The sequence below is a fragment of the Balaenoptera borealis genome, assembly GCF_965194805.1.
Source record: "Balaenoptera borealis genome assembly, chromosome: 4".
Lineage (NCBI taxonomy): Eukaryota > Metazoa > Chordata > Mammalia > Artiodactyla > Balaenopteridae > Balaenoptera > Balaenoptera borealis.
In genome coordinates this window covers 14,467,804-14,495,400 of record NC_138861.1, presented here as the reverse complement: position 1 = coordinate 14,495,400, position 27,597 = coordinate 14,467,804, and the positions used below count along the sequence as shown (strand labels likewise).

Below are 27,597 nucleotides of genomic sequence, written 5' to 3'. Positions count from 1 at the left end.
CTTATCCTTCAATTTGTTAATATGGTGTATCACATTGATTCATTTGCATATAGTGAAGAATCCTTGCATCCCTGGGATAAACCCCACTTGATCATGGTGTATGATCCTTTTACTGTGCTGCTGGATTTTGTTTGCTAGTATTTTGTTGAGGATTTTTGCCTCTGTTCATCAGTGATATTGGCCTGTAGTTTTCTTTTTTTGTGACATCTTTGTCTGGTTTTGGTATCAGGGTGATGGTGGCCTCATAGAATGAGTTTGGGAGTGTTCCTCCCTCTGCAGTTTTTTGGAAGAGTTTGAGAAAGATAGGTGTTAGCTCTTCTCTAAATATTTGATGGAATTCGCCTGTGAAGTTATCTGGTCCTGGGCTTTTGTTTGTTGGAAGATTTTTTTTTTTTTTTTTTTAAACTTTGGGTTTATTTATTTTATTTATTTATTTTTTATTTATGGCTGTGTTGGGTCTTCGTTTCTGTGCGAGGGCTTTCTCTAGTTGTGGCAAGTGGGGGCCACTCTTCATCGTGGTGCGTGGGCCTCTCACTATCGCGGCCTCTCTTGTTGCGGAGCACAGGCTCCAGACGCGCAGGCTCAGCAATTGTGGCTCACGGGCCAAGTTGCTCCGCGGCATGTGGGATCTTCCCAGACCAGGGCTCGAACCCGTGTCCCCTGCATTGGCAGGCAGATTCTCAACCACTGCGCCACCAGGGAAGCCCTGTTGGAAGATTTTTAAACACAGTTTCAATTTCAGTGCTTGTGATTGGTCTGTATTTTCTATTTCTTCCTAGTTCAGTCTCAGAAGTTTGTGCTTTTCTAAGAATTTGTCCATTTCTTCCCTGTTGTCCATTTTATTGGCAAATAGTTGCTTGTAGTAATCGTTTGTACTTCTGAAGGGTCCATTGTTACTTCTCCTTTTTCATCTCTAATTCTGTTAACTTGAGTCTTCTTCCTTTTTTTTTTGATGAGCCTGGCTAACGGTTTATCAATTTTGTTTATCTTCTCAAAGAACCAGCTTTTCGTTTTGTTGATCTTTACTATTGTTTCCTTCATTTCATTTTCATTTATTTCTGATCTGATCTTTATGATTTCTTTCCTTCTGCTAACTTTGTGGGGTTTTTTGTTCTTCTTTCTCTAATTGCTTTAGGTGTAAGGTTAGGTTGTTCATTTGAGATGTTTCTTGTTTCTTGAGGAAGGATTGTATTGCTATAAACTTCCCTCTTAGAACTGCTTTTGCTGCATCCCATAGGTTTTGGGTCGTCGTGTTTTCACTGTCATTTGTTTCTAGGTATTTTTTGATTTCCTCTTTGATTTCTTCAGTGATCTCTTGGTTATTTAGTAGCATATTGTTTAGCCTCCATGTGTTTCTTGTTTAATGTATCATTTAAAGCTTGTGTTTCGTCATTGATTTTCATTTTGGATGATCGGTCCATTGGTGAAAGTGGGGTGTTAAAGTCCCCTACTATGATTGTGTTACTGTCAATTTCCCCTTTTATGGCTGTTAGCATTTGCCTTATGTATTGAGGAGCTCCTACATTGGGTGCATAAATATTTACAATTGTTATATCTTCTTCCTGGAATGATCCCTTGATCATTTTGTAGTGTCCTTCTTTGTCTCTTGTGATAGTCTTTATTTTAAAGTCTATTTTGTCTGATATGAGAATTGCTACTCCAGCTTTCTTTTGATTTCCATTTGCATGGAATATCTTTTTCCATCCCCTCACTTTCAGTCTGTTTGTGTCCCTAGGACTGAAGTGGGTCTCTTGTAGACAGCATATATACGCGTCTTGTTTTTGTATCCATTCAGGCAGTCTATGTCTTTTGGTTGGAGCATGTAATCCATTTACATTTAAGGCAATTATTGATATGTATGTTCCTATTACCATTTTCTTAATTGTTTTGGGTTTGTTATGGTAGGTCTTTTCCTTCTCTTGTGTTTCCTGCCTACAGAAGCTCCTTTAGCATTTGTTGTAAAGCTGGTTTGGTGGTGCTGAATTCTCTTTGCTTTTGCTTGTCTGTGAAGGTTTTAATTTTGGTTGTAGGTTTTTCTCCTTCATCACTTTAAATATGTCCTGCCACTCCCTTCTGGCTTGCAGAGTTTCTGCTGAAAGATCAGCTGTTAACCTTATGGGGATTCCCTTGTGTGTTATTTGTTGTTTTTCCCTTGCTGCTTTTGATATGTTTTCTTTATATTTAATTTTTGATAGTTTGATTAATATGTGTCTTGGCATGTTTCTCCTTGGATTTATCCTGTGTGGGACTCTCTGTGCTTCCTGGACTTGATTAACTATCTCCTTTCCCATATTAGGGAAGTTTTCAACTATAATCTCTTCAGATATTTTCTCAGTCCCTTTCTTTTTCTCTTCTTCTTCTGGGACCCCTATAATTCGAATGTTGGTGCGTTTCATGTTGTCCCAGAGGTCTCTGAGACTGTCCTCAATTCTTTTCATTCTTTTTTCTTTATTCTGCTCTGTGGTAGTTATCTCCACTATCTTATCTTCCAGGTCACTTATCCATTCTTCTGCCTCAGTTATTCTGCTATCTGCTATCTAGAAGTTATCCCTTCTAGAGAATTTTTAATTTCATTTATTGTTTTATTCATCATTGTTTGTTTGTTCTTTAGTTCTTCTAGGTCCTTGCTAAACATTTCTTGTATTTTCTCCATTCTGTTTCCAAGATTTTGGATCATCTTTACTATCATTACTCTGAATTCTTTTTCAAGTAGACTGCCTATTTCCTCTTCATTTGTTTGTTCTGGTGGGTTTTTACTTTGCTCCTTCATCTGCTGAGTATTTCTCTGTCTTCTCATTTTGCTTAACTTAATGTGTTTGGGGTCTCCTTTTTGCAGGCTGAAGGTTCGTAGTTTCCATTTTTTTTGGTGTCTGCCTCCAGTGGATAAGGTTGGTTCAGTGGGTTGTGTTGCCTTCCTGGTGGAGGGGACTGGTGTCTGTGTCCTGGTGGATGAGGCTGGATCTTGTCTTTCTGGTGGGCAGGACTGTGTCCAGTGGTGTGTTCTGGGGTGTCTGTGAACTTATTGCGATTTTCGGCAGCCTCTCTGCTAATGGGTGGGGTTGTGTTCCTGTCTTGCTAGCTGTTTGGCATGGGTGTCCAGCACTGGAGCTTGATGGTCGTTGAGTGGAGCTGGGTCTTAGCGTTGAGATGGAGATCTGTGGGAGAGGTCTTGCCAACTGATATTACATGGGGCCAGGAGGTCTCTGGCAGTCCAGTTTCCTGAACTCATCTCTCCCTCCTCAGAGGCTCAGGCCTGACACCTGGCTGGAGCACTAAGACCCTGTCAGCCACACGGCCAGGTATGTGGGGAGTTTCTTGCCTTTTGGGAAGCCTGAGGTCTTCTGCCAGCATTCGGTAGGTGTTCTGTAGGAGTTGTTCCACATGTAGATGTATTTCTGATGTATTTGTGGGGAGGAAGGTGATCTCCATGTCTTACTCCTTTGCTATCTTGAAGGTCCCCTCTCAGTTTTATGTATAATATGTGGAGAAATTTCCAAAAGGAACTAGAGTGACAAACTTAATTAGAGCCCCCTAACATGGAAAAGGAATTTCTCTAAATTTGCATATAATTGTTTAATCCAAAATCCCAAATGGAGAAATCATAAGTAAGACTATTTGCTAGAATCACATAAAGCTGTGTATCCTTTATGTGGTAACATGGTGAAGAAGAATATTGATATTTTGAGCTGAAAAACCAATAAAAGCTTCTTGTGCTTCACAACTGGAGTGCAATATTTCACTTGACTGTAATTTATAAATTTCCTATAGGCTAAATATTTTATACGCAGAGTTAAATACACAAAAGTACTAAATGCAATACATTTCTGATCATGATATAATTTGAGGCAGGAATTTTCCATCATATTTACCTATTGCTGGGCAGATGGGGCCCTCAGTCTTAACATACAAGGTGAGAATCAGCAAAGAAAGGCATATCGTGGGTTTTATTGTCAAGGAAATGGAAAGTGGTAATTCTTGCATATCTACTCTTTCCCAGGCAGTCCCTTATGTTCTTTAAAAATAAACTTTGTATTTTGCCACTACACAGCCTTTATTTTTTTACAGGTGAAAAACTGAAGCTCAGGGTTTTAAAATATATCTATTCATTGAATTAGCCCAAATATATTGATTTTGAGTTCTTTTTTATTTTTTCCATATGTTAGCTTATATATTCCCCCAATAAGCTGAGTTACAAATTATGTGCCACATTTAGGGAAATGTACCCGGTAATTTCCCAGGATTGTTACTAGACCTCGTGGCTAGTTAGTGGGGAATCTCAGACTGAAACCCCCTCATCTATCTCTAAAGCCCAAATAACATAAGCTTAAGTCTAATATGTTATCTTGGACTTTTAAAGAAATATTTAACAAAGCATGGTTTAGAAATTGTCAGAGATTTACAAGTAAATTCTCCTAAAACTCCCCAAATTTGTAACTAATTCTAACAAGGAAAAAATAAGCATGAGTATGGACAATGTAAAGAGAATTCAGAATCAACCTTCCTGGACTGATCCAATGATTACATTATATTGTAATGTTCAGGTATAAACTATGCAATCTAGTTACAATTACATCTGTATATAGTATATATATACTGCACACAAGCATACATCATTGATTTATGCCAATGTTGGCAGAATCATTTATCATACTTGTTTCTATATATCTGTTATCAATCTAATATCGTATTTTAAATTTAAAGATTAAGAGTATTCAAAAACGTCTCTGTCTGTCTGCCTTCATGCTTTTCTTTCCTGTCTTGTTTTCTGTTTCCTTCTCAGGGCATACATTAGGTTGAGGTGAGTATAGCATTTTTGCTTGGGTACAAAATTTAAGGGACCATCAAATTCAGTAATTAAAATAAATAATATTTTAATGCAATATTTTTAAAAATGAAAATTAATTTAAAAATCCATGCTGACCAAAATATCAAAAATTTACATAAAGACTGGATCTGCCAGTGTCATGTGGAACCATGTCTATATATTGTGATTATTGAGGGTTTTTTGGCATCCCCACCCCTTAAATTATGCACCTGAAGTGAGTGCCAAACTTGCTTGACCCTAGCCTGGCACTGTGCTGTCCTTCCTGCTTTGCTTCTCAGCCTTCTAGACAAAAGTATAAAACAAGTGGATACAACTGGTCATTTTACCAGCCTAAATACAGGAAATTCCACATGTCAGACTTCTCTGGTCAAAGTAACAAGTCTCAGTTAAACAAACACACACAATGAGACAGATAATTTAAATTAGGTTGAGAAGTGGAGACTTATTCTATTTATAAGATAAATTATTTTACTGAGAGCTTTTTTAAGAAAATGAGTAAGTTGTACCATCCAGAATATAATAAAAATACAGAAATATCTAGTCTCTTTAGGAACTCTCTATGAGGACCAAGGCTTAGAAATTTGGGGGTCTGAATTCATAAGTAATACAAGATTGATTACTACAAAAGAAGATTTTCGTTATTCAAGTTGTAAACAAATATCAAAAATGAAGCTTGAAACTCATCTATTTAATTTAATTCATTAAAGATTTACAGAACTTTTATATTTGAGTTATCCCTAAAGAGACATAGGGATAAATGGATGAATCAAGCATGAATCCTGAGCCAAAGTAGTACACAATCTAGAAGGATAGACACAGACCATTATAATATTAAGAAGAAATCATATGTGGGGATAGAAAAATTATTGAAAGTTTAATGGAGAAAGAAAATATTTTAGGCAAGAGAATCAGGAAAGACTTTTAGTAACAGCTGAGATAGACCTTGGAAATGAACAGCCGAAGAACAGGAGAAGAAGGCAATGGGAGGAGGGGGTTCCTAATGAGAGGAAAGAAATGAACAACGCTTGATATGTAAGAATATTGAGGCATTTAAAAGAAAGCCAGTAACTTAGTTTAATAGCAACATAAGGCATATGATAGAGAAAAGACGATACTTAGATAAATGTTCAGTACAGAATAGGTGTTCACTAAATATTTTTTGAATGGAAAAAATGAATAAATGAAGATTGAAAGGAAGGATAACGCCAAATTGTAGAGACCTTTGAATGTTAGGATAAACAAATTGCACTTGAGATAAAGTGGAACACAAACGCTTTTGAGCAAAGATGGATCGCTATCAGAACTATGCTGAGGGAAGATTAATTGCCGGGAGGGGGCCGAACAGTTAGCTATTTGTATAGTCCAGGAGGGTAGCAATAATGACATGAATTACTAAATTGGAAGTAGAAAGGGAAAGGAGGGACAAATGGGAAAGATGTTGAACTGATAAAGCAATTAATTGGCTCTGGGAAGAAAGATGAAAGCAATGAAAATGACTCCTCAGTTTCCAGGCTGGATGACAGGGAGGGTATTGGTGCTTTTAACAGAAATAAAGAATACAGAAAGATAAGCATCAACTTGCAGAGAAAGATAATTAGTTCCGTGTCAGTCGTACTGCTGGCAGAGGCGCTGGCAGGGCAGGAGGTAGAGATGTACAGCAAGCAGATAAGTGTTGTCGTGTTCCTAAAAAACAAATGCTGTCACAAGAGGAGAGGCAACATTTGCCACTTGATGTGCCCCTCACTTAACCTCTACTTTCTGATTAATTGCAGGTAAGGAGTAAAGATAGTGAAGGTTTTGTTCCTTAGTGTTGAAACATTCACGAAAACCGTGTACACACTTGAAAAAGCCAAGTAGTATCAATTAAGGTGATAAAAGATTTCAGATTACCTAGATGTACCTGAAGCTCTGGATACTTAAGTCCACTTGTTGGAATGCAATAAATAAAGTGAGAATAAAGTGAGTAGCTTGCCTGGGCTAAAGTAGAGCATAGGCCATGGTTCTCTAGTTGCACCCGAATCGCCCGAGGAGCTTGTTAGTATACAATTTCCCAGCCTAACCCCAAGAGTCTCTGATTAGGTAACTCTGGAGTGGTCTAAGAATTTATATTTCTCACAAATTCCCAGGTGGTGTTGAAGCTGCAGGTCTCCAGACTTGTGGATCAATGGCCCAAGAACAAGGGCTTTTAAATAATGTCCAAAAAGGGATTCTCAGAAGATAATCTGTGAACAATCAGAAACACTTGGATTGCTTGTTAAAAATATAATTCTTTTGGTCTCATCCCAGACCCAGTGAATCTTAATATCTGAGTTTAGAGTTTGGAAATAAGCCTTTTATGCAGCTTCCCTCGGTAATTCTTAGTGCCTTCTAAACTTTGAGAACCACTCAAATTGTGATGTGAATTTTAATTAGCTTTGGGAGGACATTAGAGACTAAAGTTCTATTACTGTGGAAGAAAGAACAAAAATGACCAGGAGTTAAGAGATGTGGGCAGTAGTCATAAATCTTGACATTAATTAGCTGGGTGGCCTTAGGTAAATCACTTAAGCTTTTTCGGTATAATTTTCTCATCTATAAAGTGAAATGATTAAACTGACAGATCTGTGATGAATTCTGGGGATAACAATGGGAAATGGGTAATTCCCAGAGAGTTTAGGAAAACCAGAAGTTCTCAATTGGGTGTGTCAGAATAGGATGGGTTTTGCTTTTGTTTTGTTTTGTTGAACTATACCTGCCTCTGATTTGCCTCACTTGCTGGAGGTAGGTTGTTAGGTTATTGGTCTCTTCTGCCTTTGAGAATCACTACTGGATGAGCCATTTTTGTGAGTTGGATTGAGTTTTACCTCTCATGGATGCTGGGCTTTGTATGATACCCAGCACAGTCTAATTTCTACCGAAGTAAATGATAGAGATTATAGTGATTCAAGTTTGTTAGCCAAAAATAGTACTTCTTAAAAATAAATATTAAAATAGAACATAAATTTATATGTTCCTTCTTATACCCATTAGGATGGTTACTAAAAAAAAAAAATCAGAATAAGTGACGGTGAAGATGTGGAGACCTTGTGCACCACTGGTGGGAATGTACAATGGTACAGTCACTACGAAAATCAGTATGCGGTTCCTCAAAATGTTAAAAATAGAGTTACCATATGATCCAGAAATCCCACTTCCGGAGATATACTTAATTGAAAGAAGGGACTCAAATATATTTGTACCACCATGTTCACTGCAGCATTATTCAAAATAGCCAGAAGATGAAGAAACCCAAGTGCCTTTAAATGAATGAACAGATGAGCAAAATATGGTATACACATACAATAAAATATCACTCAGCCTTAAAGAGGAAAAACATTCTGACATGTGCTACAACATGGATGAACCCTGAGGACATTATATTAAGTGAAATAAGCCAGTCACAAAAGGACAAATTCTGTATGATTCTACTTATATGAGGTCCCTGAAGTAGTCAAATTCATAAAGGCAGAAAGCAGAATGGTGCTTTCCAGGGGTTTGGGGAAGGGGGGAATGAGGAGTATTTGTTGAATGGTTACAGAATTTTAGTTCTGCAAAATGAAAACAGTTCTCGGGATGGATGGTGGTGACACATGTAGAAAAATGTGATTTAATTCTACTAAACTCTACACTTAAAATGATTAAGATGGTAAATTTTATGTTACATGTGTTTTACCACAATTTAAAATAAATAAATAAAAATTTAAATTTCAATCAAATGTATATATTGAATGTTAAATATGGAAACTATTATTATGATGTGTTCAGATTATATCACAAATCAATTCCTTATGACATCATCTATCCTTGCTTATGTTTTCTAAAACCTATTTTTCATTTTTGGATTCCAGTATTTCATATTATTTGTAATAGAAGAAATAAAGGGAAAATTGAAAACGCAGGTTATTTTCTACCAAACATAAGTATGGTTTTATGTTGTATTGTATTTATTGCCCCAAAATACTATTAAGGCATTTAAATTTTGTTTTATTATTTCCCAGGCTGAGTTGGTACCAGATGGCAGAGCCCTAAATGATTTTGCAAAACATTATTGATTTAAATAAGGAAAATAATAGAGTTATGGATATTTAACAAGAAAGGAGGAATTTGTAATCAGAAGCTTTAGTACCCAAGATGACAATTAATCTGAGAAACATAAAAGCAAGAAGGATAAGCTAGTAATCATGGCATTTATGCCTTAGTAGGAGAAGCGAATTCAGCAGTTGAAAAGAAGAAAATCATAGTGGAACACTGAACACATTAGTTAAGAATGAGAGGAGAGGACCCTTTGAGGATATGAAAGGACATCTAGGGGCTGGGACCCACAAGAATGCAAATGAAGCTTACATAGGCTCCTAATTTCCTACTGAGGAAAGGCGGGTTTCATAAAAAACTAAAAATTCAAAGTATGTGTTAAGGTCTACAGCTTAATTTAATGGAAACAAATATACAGGCATGAACGTCCAGTATCTTAATTAAAAATGTCCGTAGAAAAACATTTCAAAAATGTTGAGCCTTCTCAGTATATGTCTTTCACCAGGAAACAAAGTTTTATAAAATTCTTATTTATATAATATTAGTAGTCTTAGGGGTAAAAAGAAAGATTGCAAACAGGGGACAGCTCAGAAACATATTTAGAAAACCATTTAGCTTTTCCCATTTTTTCAAAAAGTAAATGCTGCTCTTTGAAAGTGCTGTCTGGCAAAAGAAACGCTGTCTTATGAAGTGTACACTGGGCATGTGGATTTATATTAGGACCTAACTAAATTGGGTTTGCTTGCCAGTACATCTGCTTAACCGACAGCGTAAATGCAGATGCGAGCATGGATTGGAATAGAAAAGCCTGAAGGGTTAAAGGCAGAGTAACAAAAAAGACAAAGTGCTATCATCAATATTTTTTAAAGTGGTATAAAATTGCTAAGAACAATTAAATCAACAGAAAAAGGAGCAAAAGAAATAACTTAGCAATATATAGATGACTTACAAAAGTTAATACACATTTGAAAAAATGTTCAACCTTATGAATCAGAAAAGCGAAAATAAAAATAAATTCGTTTCCATTCATCACTTTGGCAAAAATGAAAAAATAAAAGAGTAATGTAATTTAATTCTGGCAACTCAGGCAAGAAAGTGGGAAAACATAGCTCTCTTTTCTGTAGAAATTGGTACATTTTTAGAGACTACTTTGAGAGTGGTAATTAAATTTGTAAATGCACATGCTCTAACCCAGAATCCCACTTTTATGACTATATTTATTTCAAAAAAACCATACATATATATAAATAAATGTTCATCATAGCTGCTTTTGGGAGAAAATGTACAAAACATTAAAAGTGTTTATCAAGGGCAATGATTTGATAAATGATAGTAGTTCATGGAATATTTTGAAGGTTTTAAAATTATATATTGTATGTTCTAATATATATATGCTAACCTGAAAGATGTTTATGACAGAAATTGAAAAAGACAAAGGCAAGAGAACATTTCATTTTTTAAAAAGTCAAAATGGAAACCAAATAAAAAACTGCATGCATGTGTGTGCCTAGGTACAGAAGAAAGTCTCAAAGATGATCAGCCTGCTATTAATGAAGGTTAACTGAGGGTAAAATTGGATGGGTGGAATGGGGTAATTTTAAATTTATGGCGGAATTATAATTTTTACTTTTTGGCATTCTTCCAACAGAAATTTTTAAAATGTATATGCACATTCCAGTTTGGGAAGTAACTTTGAGGGTAAGAACTAAACCAAGGCAAAGAGTCATTTAAATTATTTGTTGGATAAAGAAGTTTCTGAACATAATGGAACCACCAGGAAACAAAGATGCACCTATTCATTTGTTTTCATCCTGGGGAACTATAAAGTTGGAATTCTTCTGTAGAATATTTTGGCTTGAGAACAAGGATGTGTTAAATCAGGACTGACAGCCGAGGCTCCCACTAGGGGCCTCTGCCATTTCCTGGGAGGCGCACTTCTCTCATGTGGCTTCTAAACAGTTTGAAATCAGGGTCCAAAGACTCACTGAATATTCGCTCCAGAAGAAACCTCAGAACTCATCATTCCATTTTCACAGTTTTAAAGATAAGGAAGAAAACTGAGGCCCAAGGTGACTATATCTTCTTTTCGACCCAGAAATTTCTTTTCAAATATTTTTAGTAATGCTTTTCACACCTTCTTGCTCATTTAGCTAAAACTATACAATTAACATCCAATTAGCAGGTTCAGATGACATACGGCCCAGTGGATGTCTTTGATCCATAGTGCAGACTGTGCCTCCTATCACCTCCCTTCACTTTACTGTAGCTCTGTGTTGGTTAATTTTCTGTGTCAAGTTGACTGGGCCATAGAATGCCCAGATATCTGGTGAAACATTATTTCTGAGTGTGTCTGAGAATTGGTGGACTAAGTAAAGTAGACTGTCCTCCCCAATGTGGGTGGGCACTACCTAATCTACTGAAGGCCAGAATAGAACAATAATGTAGAGGAAGGTTAAATTCTCTCTTTTGGCCTGACTGCTTCAGCCAAGACATCAGTCTGCTCCTGCCCATGGTCTGGGATTTATACCATCAGCACTCCTGCTTCTTAGGCCTTTGCACTCAGGCTGAAGTTTACATCATTGGTTCTCCTCGGTCTCCAGCTTATAGACAGCAGATCCTGGGACTTCTCGGCCTCTGTAATGTCATGAGCCAATTTCTTATAATAAATCTCATTTTATGTGTGTCTGTATGTATATACACACACTACACATATATACACACACATATATATGTATGTATATATGTATATAAAATATATACGGCTATAGATATTTATCATTATACATAAAACTATATATAGGATATAATTATATATAGGGATATATCTTTATATCTATATCTATATATCTGTATCTATATCTATGTCTATCTTATTGGTCCTATTTCTCTAGAAAACCCTAATACAAGCACCTTATATCTAACTGTAATTGCTTTTTGTTTTCTGCACATACACTATTCTGCTCACCTCCATGCTTTTGTTCCAGCTGTCTCCTCCCTATCCTACTTATTCCTCTCTCTCCCTTACTTAATTACATCCTGCTTATTCTAAGTTTGACATTACTCCTTTTGGAAGCCTTTGTGATCTGAACCAGCCTCATCCCCCAGGCTACACTACGTTCCCTTTTGCTGTGTCCTCATAATACCTCGTATATCTCTCTGTGGGGTAACTGCTAATCTGCATTCTACTGCCCCATCCTCACTAAACTAATCCATCTCTGCATCCTCCGTACCTAAGATACATAGTTTCTGGTACTTATTAGCCACTGAATAAATGTTTGTAGATTAAAGGAATGAGTGAATGAATAGATGAATTGGAATCAGATGTAACTAATTAAAAGAAGACTTGGAGCAGGTCTAGCTTTCATCATGGATTAAATCACTAGATAAAAAAAGCAATTTTTAAAGTACATGCTCTGTTAATGGTGGGTTAGTAGTATCATCTTTATATATATGACACCGCTTTATTATTTTTACTTTAATTTGTAGAATTATACATATATTTTTTTTCTGGGCATCTAGAAAAAAAATCTTTATTTATAGTTTGCTTTGATTGCTATAAGACCTGACATATTCTAACTCAAGTTAAAATGCTTAGGACTGCCTAAGAAATACATGGTTTTAGGTTTCTCCTTTCCTCTTTGAGAAAAGATCTAATCAAGACTGATTGATTTCAAACATCCATGAAGACTATTAGAAACAAAAATAAGTTTTAAAAAATAATACTAATTAAGAAAAAAAACCCAATCCCAGGCATCAGAAATGCCCTGGCAGGGCTGCTGGAAATGATCTCTATGTATTTTTCCATTCTTTCACTGGTTCTCTTCTTTCACTGTGTGATAACTGACACTGACCTAAAAACTCTGATTCCCGGAGAGCAGAAAATATGCCAGTGGGATCTGAGCTCCCAGCTGCAGGGTGAAGTGCTAAAGTGAACCATATATTTATTTGAATCATTTGGCAAAAGGACAAATGTAGCAAATGCACTGCTACCTCTAAACCCCATGGCATGACAGTCCAGGACTCTTGGCATTTTCATAGACCCAAGCTGTTTAGTATGTTGTCTTGTTTTTCCCTCAAGTTGTATTCAGTCTGATTATTCATTTCTATAATAAGGGCTTAACCCCAGTGTTAAGGTCATGCACCTAGTCAGTATATTACATCACTTACTGAAGCTCAAGTTAGCTCTTACCCTCTCTCTGCTGCTGGCTCATGAATTGTCATCTACTCTGGCATTTTTACTCAATGCCAAATGATGCTATAGCGTTCTAAGAGGAAGGGGAATGGAAGAACCAGAAGAGAATATGGCCAGTGTAGTTCATGGGTTTGAAGCACATAAGACTAAAAATTATTATATGTAAAACTAAGTAGCAGTTGAAATTTGTTTTCTACTCGTAGCTTTCTTTTTCTTTTATGAACTTGGTTCTCGCTTGTCAGATGCTACCTCTCCCAGAGTCCCTCGGCTGTAGGAAGTAATGCCCTCACATCTTTCGGCCCCTGGTAAGACTGCTCTTTGTCAGGCCTCCACCCTGCCATTGTCACTGTGACCCTGGCAACATGCTCACCCCTCCTGTCATCTCCCATTCACCACCTAGCCAATCTGTCTATAGCCTAAAGTCCATATTGTTTCTAGATCTCTGAGTGTCCATCATCATGAAAAATCTAAGACTTCCAGGTCACTCCTCATCACTTATTGATTTGATTCTGCACACTGCCTTGTTTTGACCAATTTTCCCATTCCTCTCCAACTGTCCAGACTCTTCCACTCTGATCTATGGAAACCTATCATCACCATGATCCCTATGTCTAGGGAGATCATACAGTTTACTGTTTTGATGGGAATAATCTTGAGAGTGGGACACCTGGCAAAATCAAGGTTGTCCCAAACCAGAACATACAGTTACCCTGCCTATACCCTCAGTCTGTTTTTTGTTTTTGTTTTTTTAATTTCCTTTTATTTTCTTTTGCTAAGTAGAACCTGCTTCTCCTCTGGGGATACCACATTGCCTTTGGTCTTCTCAAGTGGCGGCTATTTTTCTCTTCTACAACAGTCATATCACTGTGGCTGGATCAGGGTAGGTGTTCTCCTTGCCCCTTGAACCAATTCTGGACCCTTGTCTCTAAAGTCCTCTAGCTTTGAAGCTCATGTTATCAGACTCTACTACCTGCTACTCGTTCTTACTGCAGTCATCTGCTGATTCTGTCACTCCTCCAAACTTGCTTGAAGATTTTATCACTTGCCTCTCTGTCACCCTCAAATTCTAGTTCTGTGGTTATTCTTGGTGATTTGATTATTCACATAGACATTCTTTCCCAGTACTTGGCTTCTCAGTCTCTTGGCTTCTTCTTCTCCAAAGATCGTGTCTTTTCTCCCACCTCAGGCCACCCACTCTCATGTCATATCATCTCCAATGCCAGAATTCTCCTCATCATCTCAATTTCAGATGTGTCATCTCAGAACCAACTTCATGTCATTTCCAATCCCATCCTTCTGGCTCACTGACTCCAACAATGCTTCAGTCCCATCTAGACCTAAGCCCATTGCTCATGCCACCCTTTTGGTAGCCTCAGTTTCCTTGTGTTATAACTGTCTTCCTATACAGCTCAGATTCCATGATTCATAACAGAGATCATTTCTTTACATATACTCTTAACTCTCCCACCTCATTGTCTTCTACTATGCTTATCTGGCAAACACCAATTGTGATGAAGTCTGCTCTCTTGACTCCATGTTTACGCTCAGGCAGCTGAAGATAGGGAGGCTAGAGAATCCCCCACAATCACGCTGATTGGTCCCAATTTACAGTCACGAACACTGTTGCAAAGGGGTCTTTAGTCTTGTCTGGGAGTCCCATTACATTTCACTAGTCTACTGTTCCTCCCATTCTCCAGGACAACCATTCTTACTTTCTCTTTCTTTAAATCTCCAGAATCTCTGTGTTCTTACATTTTGGTGATAACCTTGGTTCCCATTTCTTTGAGTAAATACAAGCAGTCAAAAATGAACTCCCATGTGCTCCTACCACCATATATTCCAACCTATCTGAATGTATGTCCATATGCTCTACCCTCTCTCCTCTTACTATGGATGGATTATGTTCCTAAATCCAAACCCTCCACTTGTGCACTGGATCTCAGCAGTTCCCTGTCTCTCTCCTGCATGATGAGTTTTCCTGTCTTACTATATCATCCCATCAGTATACAGACATTGTATATGCTCCTTCATAAAAAGTTTCCCTGAACTTCATATCCCACTCAAGGAACCCCTCCCATTCTTCAGCATTTCCTTTGAAGAAAACTCCTTTAAAAAGTGCCTATTCTCATAATCTCCATTGCCTCCTTCCTTGTTCTTTTTTTCTCTCCAATCTAATCTTAATTCCTTCTCCTTTCACTCTACCAGATCTGCTCTTGTCAAGGTCACCAGTGACTACTGGTGACCAAATAAATCATTAATTCTTAGTCTTCATTATACTTGCTCCATGAGCATCATTTGACAGTTGTTCATTTGAGATTCCTTGAAACACTTTTTTCACTTGGCTTCTAAAAAAAACACTCTTGTTTTTCTCCTGCCTCACTGGCTGATCATTCCCTGACTCCGTTATACCCTTTTTATCTCTCCCTCCTCTAAATACCAAATTGTTCCAGGGATTAGTTTAGCAATCTGTCTTCTCTAGAGGCACCCACATCTGTAGTGATATCATGGAGTCTTATGACTTTAAAAGGCAAACACTATGCTAGTCATCCCCAAACATTTATCTCCAGCTAGAACTTTCTCCTAAACATCCAACTCATATCTGCAGCAATTCTCTTGGCATCTTTGCCTAGATAATTAAGAAGCATTTCATATTAACTATCATGCCAAAGGCAATTTTTCATTTGGCTTTTTAAATCTGCTCTTCCCATAGTTTTCTCAGTCTCAATAAATGGCAAATTCATTCTTCCATTTACTTAAGCCAAAGACATTGGACTCATCTTTAACTCCTCTTTTTCATACCCCACATTCAATCTTTTAGAAAATCTTGTCAGAGCTACCTTGACAATATATTCAGATTCAACCACTTCTCACCACTTCCACCATAACCACTCTGGTCTACACACCATCATTTCTCACTTGGATGATTACAATGTCCTCCACACTGGTCTCCCTGCTTCTAGCCCTTGCCTATTTTCTATACAGCACATAGAATGGACCTTGAAAAAGTAAGTCAGATCATGTCACTCTTCTGTCCTCAACCCTTCCTTGACTTCCTATCTCAGAGTAAAAGCCAAAGTCATTTAAATGGCTTCAAAATATTATAACACTGATTTTCAACCTTTATTTTGAATCAGAACCACCTGAAATAGAACAAAAAATGGCACAATCTGTATGGAAACACAAAAGACCCTGAAGAGCCAAAGCAATCTTGAGAAAGAAAAATGGAGCTGGAGGAATCAGGCTGCCTGACTTCAGACTACACTACAAAGCTACAGTAATCAAGACAGTATGGCACTGTCACAAAAACAGAAATATAGATCAATAGGACAGGACAGAAAGCCCAGAGATAAACCCACACACATATGGTCACCTTATTTTTGCTAAAGGAGGCAAGAATATACAATGGAGAAAAGACAACCTCTTCAATAAGTGGTGCTGAGAAAACTGGACAGCTACATGTAAAAGAATGAAATTAGAACACTCCCTAACACCATACACAAAAATAAACTTAAAATGGATTAAAGACCTAAATGTAAGGCCAGACACTATCAAACTCTTAGAGGAAAATATAGGCAGAACACTCTGTGACATAAGTCACAGCAAGATCCTTTTTGACCCACCTCCTAGAGAAATGGAAATAAAAACAAAAACGAAGAAACGGGACCTAATGAAACTTAAAAGCTTTTGCACAGTAAAGGGAACCATAAACAAGACGAAAAGACAACCCTCAGAATGGGAGAAAATATTTGCAAATGAAGCAACTGACAAAGGATTAATCTTCAAAATTTACAAGCAGCTCATGCGGCTCAATATCAAAAAAACAAACAACTCAATCTAAAAATGGGCAGAAGACTTAAATAGACATTTTTCCAAAGAAGATATACAGATTGCCAACAAACACATGAAAGGATGCTCAACATCACTAATTATTAGAAAAATGCAAATCAAAACTATAATGAGGTATCACCTCACACCAGTCAGAATGGCCATCATCAAAAAATCTACAAACAATAAATGCTGGAAAGGGTGTGGAGAAAAGGGAACTCTCTTGCATTGTTGGTGGGAATGTAAATTGATACAGCCACTATGGAGAACAGTATGGAGGTTCCTTAAAAAACTAAAAATAGAACTACCATACGACCCAGCAATCCCACTACTGGGCATATACCCTGAGAAAACCATAATTCAAAAAGAGTCATGTACCACAATGTTCATTGCAGCTCTATTTAAAATAGCCAGGACATGGAAGCAACCTAAGTGTCCATTGACAGATGAATGGATAAAGAAGATGTGGCCCATATATACAATGGAATATTACTCAGCCATAAATAGAAACGAAATTGAGTTATTTGTAGTGAGGTGGATGGACCTAGAGTCTGTCATACAGAGTGAAGTAAGTCAGAAAGAGAAAAACAAATACCATATGCTAACACACATACATGGAATCTAAAAAAACAACAACAAAAAAATGGTTCTGAAGGACTTAGGGGCAGGACAGGAATAAAGATGCAGACATAGAGAATGGACTTGAGGACATGGGGAGGGGGAAGGGTAAGCTGGGACGAAGTGAGAGAGTGGCATGGACATATATACACTACCAAATGTAAAATAGATAGCTAGTGGGAAGTAGCCACATAGCACAGGGAGATCAGCTCGGTGCTTTGTGACCACCTAGAGGGGTGGGATAGGGAGGTGGGAGGGAGATGCAAGAGGGAGGGGACATGGGGATATATGTATACGTATAGCTGATTCACTTTGTTATAAAGCAGAAACTAACACACCATTGTAAACCAATTATACTCCAATAAATATGTTAAAAAAAAAGTATCACCTGAAATGATTTAAGATATTCAGATGCCTTCCATTCCCCAATTAAGATTACAATGGGTAAAAAGGGTCAAAAGGTTCAAGCTTCCAGTTATAAAATAAGTAAGTCATGGGGATGTAATATACAGCATGGTGACCATAGTTAATAATACTGTATTGCATATTTGAAAGTTGCTGAGAGAATAAACCTTAAAAATTCTCATCACAAAAAAACCAAATCTGTAACTATGTTGATGGATATGAAGTAGACTTACTGTGGTGATCATTTTGCAATATATACAAACACTGAATCATTATGTTGTACACCTGAATCTAAGATAATGTTATATGTCAATTATAGCTTTAAAAAAGATACAATTGGTTGGACATTTAGGTTGTTTCCATGTCTTGGCTATTGTAAACAGCACTGCAATGAACATTGGGGTGTATGTATCCTTTCAAACCATGTTTTTCACTGGATATATGCCCAGGAGTGCGACTGCTGGATCATATGGTAACTGTATTTTTAGTTTCTTAAGGAACCTCCATACTGTTCTCCATAGCAGCTGTACCAATTCGACAGATGAATGGATAAAGAAGATGTGGTACATATATACAATGGAATATTACTTAGCCATTAAAAAGAATGAAATAATGCCATTTGCAGCAACACGGATGGACTTGGAGATTATCATACTAAGTGAACTAAGTCAGACAGGGAAAGACAAGTATCATATGATCTAGCTTATATGTGGAATCTAAAAAATATATACAATTGAACTTACTTTCAAAACAGGAACAAACTCACAGACTTAGAGAACGAATTCATGGTTACCAGGAGGGAAGGGTGGGGGGTAGGAATAGGCTGGGAGTTGGGATTGACATGTACACGCTGCTGTATTTAAAACAGAAAACCAACAAGGACCTTCTGTATAGCAAGCACAGGGAACTCTGCTCAAATATTCTTTAACAACCTAATTGGGAAAAGAATTTGAAAAAGAATAGATACATGTATATGTATAACTGAGTCACTTTGCTGCACACCTGAAACTAACACAACATTGTTAATCAACTACACTCCAATATAAAATAAAAATTAAAAAAAAAGATATGATTGGAATTTTAGTGGGATCCAAGCATCCACATTTTTAACAGACTCCATCCTGCCTAACTCCCACTCCGATCTTATCTCTTACTTCTCTGACCTCCCACCCCCGTTTCCTCCCACCCCCTTGCACCCTGCTCCAGCCACATGGGTCTTTTTGACATTCCTCTCCATCACGTCAAACTAGCTTCTGCCTTGGGAATTTTGCAATGTTCCTTCTGCTAAAGTACTTCCCATCCTCCTTTTCTCCCCACTATTTTCATGGCTCATAAACTATCCCCTTTCACTTTCTCAGATGGCTTCTGAGACCACCCACTCTGTGACGGCAACACCCCTCTTCTTGCCTCTGCTCCCTTTCATGCTCAGTCTTCCAGTTTTTCTTCATAGCACACATTTATGTGCTTGTCTATTGTTTTCTCTCCACTACAGTACAATCTCCATTTGGGCAGGGACTTTGCTTATTTTGGTGTGCCTCCCAGTGCCTAGAACAGTTCCTGGTAAATAATAGGTGCTCAATGAATATGTGTTGAATGAGTAAGTAAAACAACAGGTTCAATCCACCCAGTTTTTCAGCCAGAGGTGAACAAATTGGGTAGGCTTACTTCACCATTGAAGAGTGTCTGGAATTTTTCTTTCTGCTCCAGTCCTCTAAAATCCTTAATATTGGCCCATGTGATATGATCAGTCTTTTGTTTTGGCTTTCATTTCAACACTCCAGTTTTCCAGCTAAGATTAAAGCTGGGCCCTGAAGCCCAGTGGCTTGGCTGGAGCCTTGATGCCCCACCGGTACCTTGTCAAGTCCCCTTCCCCCATAGTGCTCTGGGACTTAAGCAGACAACCTTACAGATTGATGTTATCTTTCTGATTGAATATGGCTGCTGCCAGCACTGCTACCCGCTTCCTGTTGCCATAGCATCCATCAGAGTTTATATCCCCTTTGAAATATATAGTCTGAAGTATCATGTAGTTATCACTGGGATCCTTTGGCTAGGACAGGAGTTATCCTACCAATACTGACTTTCTTCTCTTCCCTAGTGGTCTTTATTGCTGAGGTTTTAGAATAATTTGTCATTCACCCCTGAGACATAACAGGCTATCAGGAAATGGACGCTGCCCTCTTATTAACCAGGGACTTTTCTATTTCAGTGCTACACAGAGATCCTTTATTCCTGGTCAGAAGCTTACCTGTGATGTAGAAGTTTCTCTATCGATTCTTAAAAATTACCTGTCTTGTGTTCCAGTCTCTCCTAAAATAATCTGATAGACTGAATTCCATTAATGTGCTAATGCTAATAGCTACTTAAAATCATAGTCTTCCAAGATGTATTTGGGTTTTAACAGGGATGGTTATCCATTGCTGTAGTTTCGGAGTGTTGCCGAGTCACCATTGTGGCCTCCTAACTGGTTTCCAGCTTCCACACTGTCACCTCCAGTCTTTCTCAATACAGCAGCCATATGATTTGCCAAAGTATGAGTTAGATCATGTTACGTACTCTCTGTTCAAAACACTCCTGAGTTTCATATCTCACACAGAGTAAAAGCCCGCTTAGAATGCCCTCTATGGCCCTGTATGAGCACTTCTCGGACTTTAGCATGCATGTCAATCACCTGGGAATCTCGTTAGAAGGAGATTCCCATCCAGAAGGGCGCAGGTGGGGCCTAAGAGTCTGCATTTCGAACAAGCTCTCAGGCGATGCTGAAGCTGCTGGTTCACAGGACTAGCTGCGAGTAACAAGACCGTATGTGATATGTTTCCTCCCTGCGCTCCGGCCCTCTACCTCTCTGACATTGCTGCACTCCTGATGTTCCCCTTTATTTCTAGAGCTACCCTGGCCCCCTTCATAGTCTTAGACCATCCAGGCATGTTCCCACCTCAGGGTCTTTGCACTAGCTGACCCTCTGCCTGCAAACACTTCACCCAGATATACACCTCTCTCTCTCCAAAGCTTCTTAGTGAAGCTTTCCCTGGCCACCTGATCTAACAAGGCAGACCATCTCCATTTCCATGTCCCTCTTCTTTTCTCTCCAACTCCGTTTTTCTCCTTAACTCTTCTCACTGCTGAAATACAGCATATTTATCTTGTTTATTGTCTGCCCCCTCCACTAGAATGTAAACTCCATGAGGCATTTTTGTTTTTCATTTATGTTCACTTCAGTGATCAAAACACTGGGTGTTTTGATCAATAAATAATTGTTGAATGAATTCATTAAAGAACTCAGTTATATTTTTCAAATCACATTTTTTCCTACTTATGCAAAACGTCCTAGGAAGAGGAAGGCAGGAACATTTCTTCTAGTTTAATTAGGCTAGTGTGGTACAGGCGAAATGTCTCCCAAGGAGAGCAGATCAGAACTCATTTACCTAATCCTCATTTATACAGGTTTCTTTGGTATGAGCAGAGCAAAGATGTTAGAAGCGACCAGGGTCTACCTTCAAGTAAGAGAAACTTACTGAGACTGGTAGCACAATTAGAAACAAGCACAACCTGAGGCATTAATGGGATCTATTCAAAGTTACACCTAGATTGGGAGGATTGTTTTCACAGTGATGCAGTCTTTGCTGGAAGGGAGTTACTATATGTATGAATTCCTGTCAAAGGTAGAAGTTTGGTCTTTTGCGGAATATTGACCTAGAAGACCTCTGAGGTCTTATCTGCCTGCACAAATTAGAAATCAGTGACAGAGAACAGGAAGCTGCGGTGTGAGATGTGTGTGCAAGACCGGTTACTTGAGGAAGAGTCCACCAGCCACATTTCATGTCTTGTAGTTCTCAATCTCATGAACTCCAGTGAGCTTTAGCAGGTGAGAGGCTATTGTTTGTTGGTTGGTTGGTTTTGTGTTTTAATAAAAGCTGGCTAAGACCTTGAAAACTGAACCAAAATACATTTTATTATAACTACCTAGTCTCTGTCTAATCAGTGTTCAGCTCTCTCTGATATTGGTTGAAAGAAATACATACAATCAGCACATTTCACTTTGATATTTTCCATTATAAATTAATACAAACATTCTTCACTACTCCTCTAGTAAATCCGAAAACTGAGTATATGGGGTGTAATAAACACTTGGGGACTTGATTTGCAGTTTTAAAATCATAAGCCCTCTTTATCAGCAGACTATCAGGGAATAGAAATTGCTCTCTACTTCTTTTATTGCATTATCTTTTTTATTATGTCATAATTTTAGGTTAACCTTAGGAAATACCAAATAATAATGCTTTGTAATATCAAATCACTCACACATACATTCTTTCATGTAAACTTCAGGATCATCTTAAGAGTTTATTATTCTAATCGAACTATTTATTGATGCTTTTACATATATATATTTAATAATGACAAAAACTGTAAGAGGTAGAAATTCTCAATATGATGATAAAAATTCTGAGCCTCAGAGATTTTAAGTAACTAGTCACATTTACACATTTTACTTAAAAAAATGAACTGGATATATACCTAGGTTGTATGTCTACAAAGCCCAGGCTTTTAATTCTCACACTGTGATAATTCTACAGCTGAGTAGAGTGAGTCTTAGAGAAACCAAGTGATTTGCCCAACGTTATACAGCTGAGAACTGGAAGAACCAAGAAAGAAAACCAGATAGTTTTTTCTAAAACCAGAGTTCTTTCTACTCTTCATAATAGCTTTTTTTTTTTTTTAATGTATGACATTTAACAACAGCATAAGAAACACTAGCCCAAGCTGAAAGGCGATGGAATGGCGACATATTTAAATAAAAAGAAACATGAAAGCCTGAAGAGTAACTAAATTTCTCAGCATATGCTGCAAGATTGTCAATAGCTGAGTCTAGAACACTTTTATTTCATAGAGTCTCAGGAATTTTCTCAGTGTGAATATTTACAGTTTATTTTTACATTTACACATGTGTCAAATTAAATTCCATATGGTCAAATAACTTAAATTAAAAAAAAAAACCCAGAAAATGTAGGAAACTGTATGTACGTACTTAAAAGTTAAGAGGTTTTCTTAAAGAACACTGAAGACCTTAGAAGATATATATGTATATCTTACATACATGACTGCTTAAAGCTTCTATGTAGCAACTGATGTCCTATGTCTCTATGATTTCTATATTATATTGAAAATACCAGGATGTAGGAAGTATAACCAGTTTGTATTAATACAAAGAACGAAGGGTAATGGTGTGTGTGTGTGTGTGTGTGTGTGTGTGTGTGTAAGAACTTGGGAATAAAAAATAAAACGAGGTCTTATTTACTTGACTGGCTACTTCAGAAAGTTACAAGTTTCTTATGGTCTCACTATTTCTATTCTTTGCTTACTCTTACCCAATTCCCATATATCAGTTACGGTGATCTTGACAGATAAAAATGAATCATGACATTTCCCTATTTCAGTAACATTTTTTGCCATTCAAATAAAATCCGAGTTCTTAATAATGGGCAAGGTCCTACTTGATCTACCCCCTGCATACTAACCTCATTCCACATTTTCTCATTCAATAGTCTCCAGTTCACGTTGATTTTAAATTGGTTTCTTGAATGGACCTTCAGACCTTAGCTTATACTAAGCATTGCCTGGATGCTTTGTCACCCTCTCTTCTACACGATCAGCTCTTCATCAGGCAGATCATAGATAATATCTTATGTCCTCTGGGAACTTACCTGATCACTGTTTCTCGAATAGATTTCCTTCTTAATTTCTACAATAGCACCCTATTTGTCTTTTTGATAGCATTTGTCACAATTTAAGTCATTTTGTTTGATCATGTATTTTAGTTTCCTTTTCTCTCTCTCCCACCAGACCCTGTATTTCATGAATCCAGTGGTCATTCCTCTGTGGTTGAGTTTACCTTCAGTTCCTACCTCAGTGCCTGGTACATAACTGTTACTTAGCAAATATTGGATGAATGAATGAATAAATAATGAATTGGTGAATATGTATGTTTAAAAGTTATTTTTATTCTGAATCTGTATGTCTGGAGAAAAGAAAATGAATTTTCTCTGGAATGTTATGGTATAGAAAAAAGTTGTAAAGTGTGAGGAGCTTTGGATCTAAAATGGATAGAAATACAAATTGTGAACTTCAATTTATACTTATACGCAAGAAAGCAAAATTGTTTTTAACAGTAGACAATATGAAGGAAAATAACTCTTCCCAAAACCATTATTCTGAGGCTTAAATTCATTCACATACAATGAGTACCTAGTAAATCCTAAAATCTATCCTCCCTTCTCCCCCAGACAACATATAGTATAGGTCCATTCATCTGCCCAATCTCACCTGCCCCCCACTCTGTGCCCCCAGTAATTGGAGGGTACTGTGTTTAATTTCTAAAAGCCAATGGGCCTCTGGACAAAGACAAGAGGATCAATACCTGGCCCCTGGGAAACTGGAATTAATATAATGAGGATGAAGGAGTTAGAGGCTATTGCTAACATTTCAAGGACATTCTCTTATTTAAAAGCATCATTAGTACTTGCAAAGAGGTTTATGTCACCATTATCAGTTTTTAAATAATGATATCAGTGTAGTGACGGAAAAAATTACCAGGGTGATGCTAGGAACCATCGCAATAGCAATAGCAGATAAAGGAAAACATATGAAAAGGCACAGAATAGTGCTAGATCCTGTGGCAGAATAACTTCTATAGTCATCAAAACATTCTCCAACATGGTATTATTGAGTTTGCCTTTTGAACAGGGAACTCAGACTTGGAGTCCAAATTATTCTGCTGTGAAAGGTTACAGAAAAAAAGTATATACCATCATTGATGCTGTTATTAGACATTCATTCATTCATTCATTCAGTCATCCCATAATTACTTATTGAATGTCAACCCTTATGATTTTTCACCGTAATAGCCACTGGGAAAATTTTAAGCAAAAATCATTCAGTTCTCTCATGGAGGCTGATGAGGCCTGAGGAAGAAAGAATTACTTCTGTGTAGATGTTTATAAACCACGGCCCAGAATAAAAACTAGCTTCATGTTTTTTACACAAAGGACTGCTTTCTAAGTTTTTTTGTTTTTTTAAAAAAATAACTTCTAAATGATGGTTTTATAAAAATAAGATACAAATAAAGATTTTCACTTTTGGAAACAGAAACAGACTTTTGTAGAAACCTTATCTGTGGAGAAGATTAACTTTTACTCACAGAGAGCTTCACATAATCATAACATAAACTTTTCATCGAAAAACAAACGTAGTGTAGAAAATACCCTGAATCATTTGAAAAAACTGGATAACCTGAATGATATTTGGAATGGGATTTGTCAAAATCTTTTCAAGTCTTCATGTGTATATGTCCCTGACCCTGTTCTGAACAAAATACCAGCTCATGTTTTCTAGCTTTGGAATCCCATTGGAAAAGGATCCTTTAGACACACCACAGAAATCTGTCAATTCCCTCTACTGGTACAGCGAGTTACCTCAAAATCTTCTTAAATCAATAAAAGGTATAATTTAACTGAGAACTCTATGTCAAAGTTAAAATTTAAAAAAGGAAGTAAACCAAACTCAGTTTAGCAGTTCCAATATGGGGGACAGAACGGTAGACTATGAATAAAGAATTATGGCCAGTACCTTTTGAATGCCTGCTTGGGACTCCAGAACGTTATTCTCTGATCCATTGCTTCGGTTGATCATCCGCCACATTTGGGAATACATGCTGTCCCTCTCAAAAGGATTCATTCCCTTCATGCGAACATGTTCATACACCGCCGAGTCCAGGACTGTGCCATAAGGGATATCTGTTTGCTTGGAAAGGTCCTGGAGAGACCTTGATTATTGGGAGAGCAGAGAGACACAAGAAAGAGTACTGAATATTTTCAAGTGGAAATAAAGTTAAAAGAAGCAAAAAGTAATATATGTAAATACAAATGCCAAATTGCTTTTCTTATTTTGTTGTTTCTTAACATTAAGATGTAATATATAAGGAGAATTGCTTTAAGAGTGTATGGCACTTACATAGATCATGAGAAGACAAAAATCATTACTGAAGGAAAGGTGGAAATTTCTAGTGATAGGGCAATGCTATTTTTGTTTTCACTGTGAAAAAAAATCTAGCAATTCCATCAAAGACAAATTAAATTACATTGCTAGACAGTCATATAATCATTTAGTTTTTTAAAAATGTCAATACGTTACAAGCCTTAAGCCTATGTTCTTTTAGGTGGCAAGGCTTAAATATTTTTATAAAATAATTACGTTTTGTATAAACAACATGTTTAAGTAGATGTATACTTAAAAATTAGTATTTGTAGTAGTCATTACTTACTGAGTGTCTACTACATACATGCTAGGCAGTTGGCACACAGTATCCTTACAGCAATGCCTCATGCTCAGAACTATTTCACCCGTTTTACAGGTAAGAAAACTTAAGTAGAGGGAATAAAGGACCAGCTCAGTGTGGCACAGTGAGGGATAGATAGAATTCAAATGTAGATCTGACCAGCTCCCAAAACCATATTATTTCTACTGCAAGATGTTGACTCTTCTCTGTATTTATTTTGCTAGATTTGCTTTAAGTGGCTGTGTGTGAGTGTGTGTGTGTGTGTGTGTGTGTGTGTGTGTGTGAGAGAGAGAGAGAGAGACAGAGAGAGAGAGAGAGAGAGAGATTTCTATTTGTATTCAAATAGAATAAATTTCATGCTTTTGGATAGCTGAATATGTTTTCAGCTTTCTCTTTTACAGAATAATGTTCCAGGATTTCCAAATCAATCTTTGAGTTACAGATTGTATCTACTTGTCCCAGGTTATTCGTCTCTAAATTGATGGTCGATTTCCTTATATTTGAGTTTCTGAGCCACTCTATATTTTCTAACTTGGAGAACCAATTACCACTTCACTGGAACTCATTGAATTTGTGTAGGTGTCCAACCCTAATGACTGACATTTAAGAACAAATATGTGTCTTTGGAATACTGTTCAAAATTAGATGCTGGCACGCTTCAAACTCACTAACCTCTGAGAATGGGAGCAGATGCCTTGAAGCACTATAGTATATATTGAACAAGAACAAATACCCACAGCCCTCCACAATCACGAGCCATGAATGTCATGTTACGTTTACCTCTGACCTTTTGGTCTGTCTCTAGATGGCGTTTGCTAATGATTTCCTGGGGGTCTTTGCAACTAACACTAACATTGGGCAAGAGTATTGGGAATACTCTTGCAGGTCACCGTTTCCATCATGTGCAAAACTGTGTGGCAAAAAATACATTATGGGTCGTGTTTGTTAGAGGAATATTTGAGACAATTTCTAAAGATAACTTTCAGCAAAATTTAATCTGCATTTTATTGAGTTTTATGTTGTCGGTGTGTATCACGTACTCTATGGAAAAGAGTGAGATCATGGTAATTCCTTTTTGCTCTACACTTCTGCTGCATAAAATGATGCATTTAAAAATTGCTATTCGAAGGGAAGAATTTTCTGGAATATCCTACAACTATTGAGCTAATTCTACCATTTGTAAAAGCTAAAGCAAAAGCGTAAATAAATAGTGAGGGGGGCTTCCCTGGTCGGGCAGTGGTTAAGAATCCACCTGCCAATGCAGGGGACATGGGTTCGATCCTTGGTCCTAGAAGATCCCACATGCCGAGGAGCAACTAAGCCCCTGCACCACACCTACTGAGCCTT

The 27,597-nt window shown here is 37.4% G+C and overlaps 1 protein-coding gene across 4 annotated transcripts in view; it reads right to left on the bottom strand.

Annotated features, from left to right (window-relative positions):
* Positions 1-27,597, bottom strand: part of GRID2 (glutamate ionotropic receptor delta type subunit 2) — a 1,417,069-nt gene that overhangs the window by 232,775 nt on the left and 1,156,697 nt on the right. For all 4 annotated transcript variants that reach the window (XM_082391643.1, XM_082391645.1, XM_082391644.1 and 1 more), the window contains exon 13: positions 25,542-25,737. In XM_082391643.1, coding sequence (XP_082247769.1) covers positions 25,542-25,737 — 196 coding nt within the window. The remainder of the gene's footprint in view (positions 1-25,541; positions 25,738-27,597) is intronic.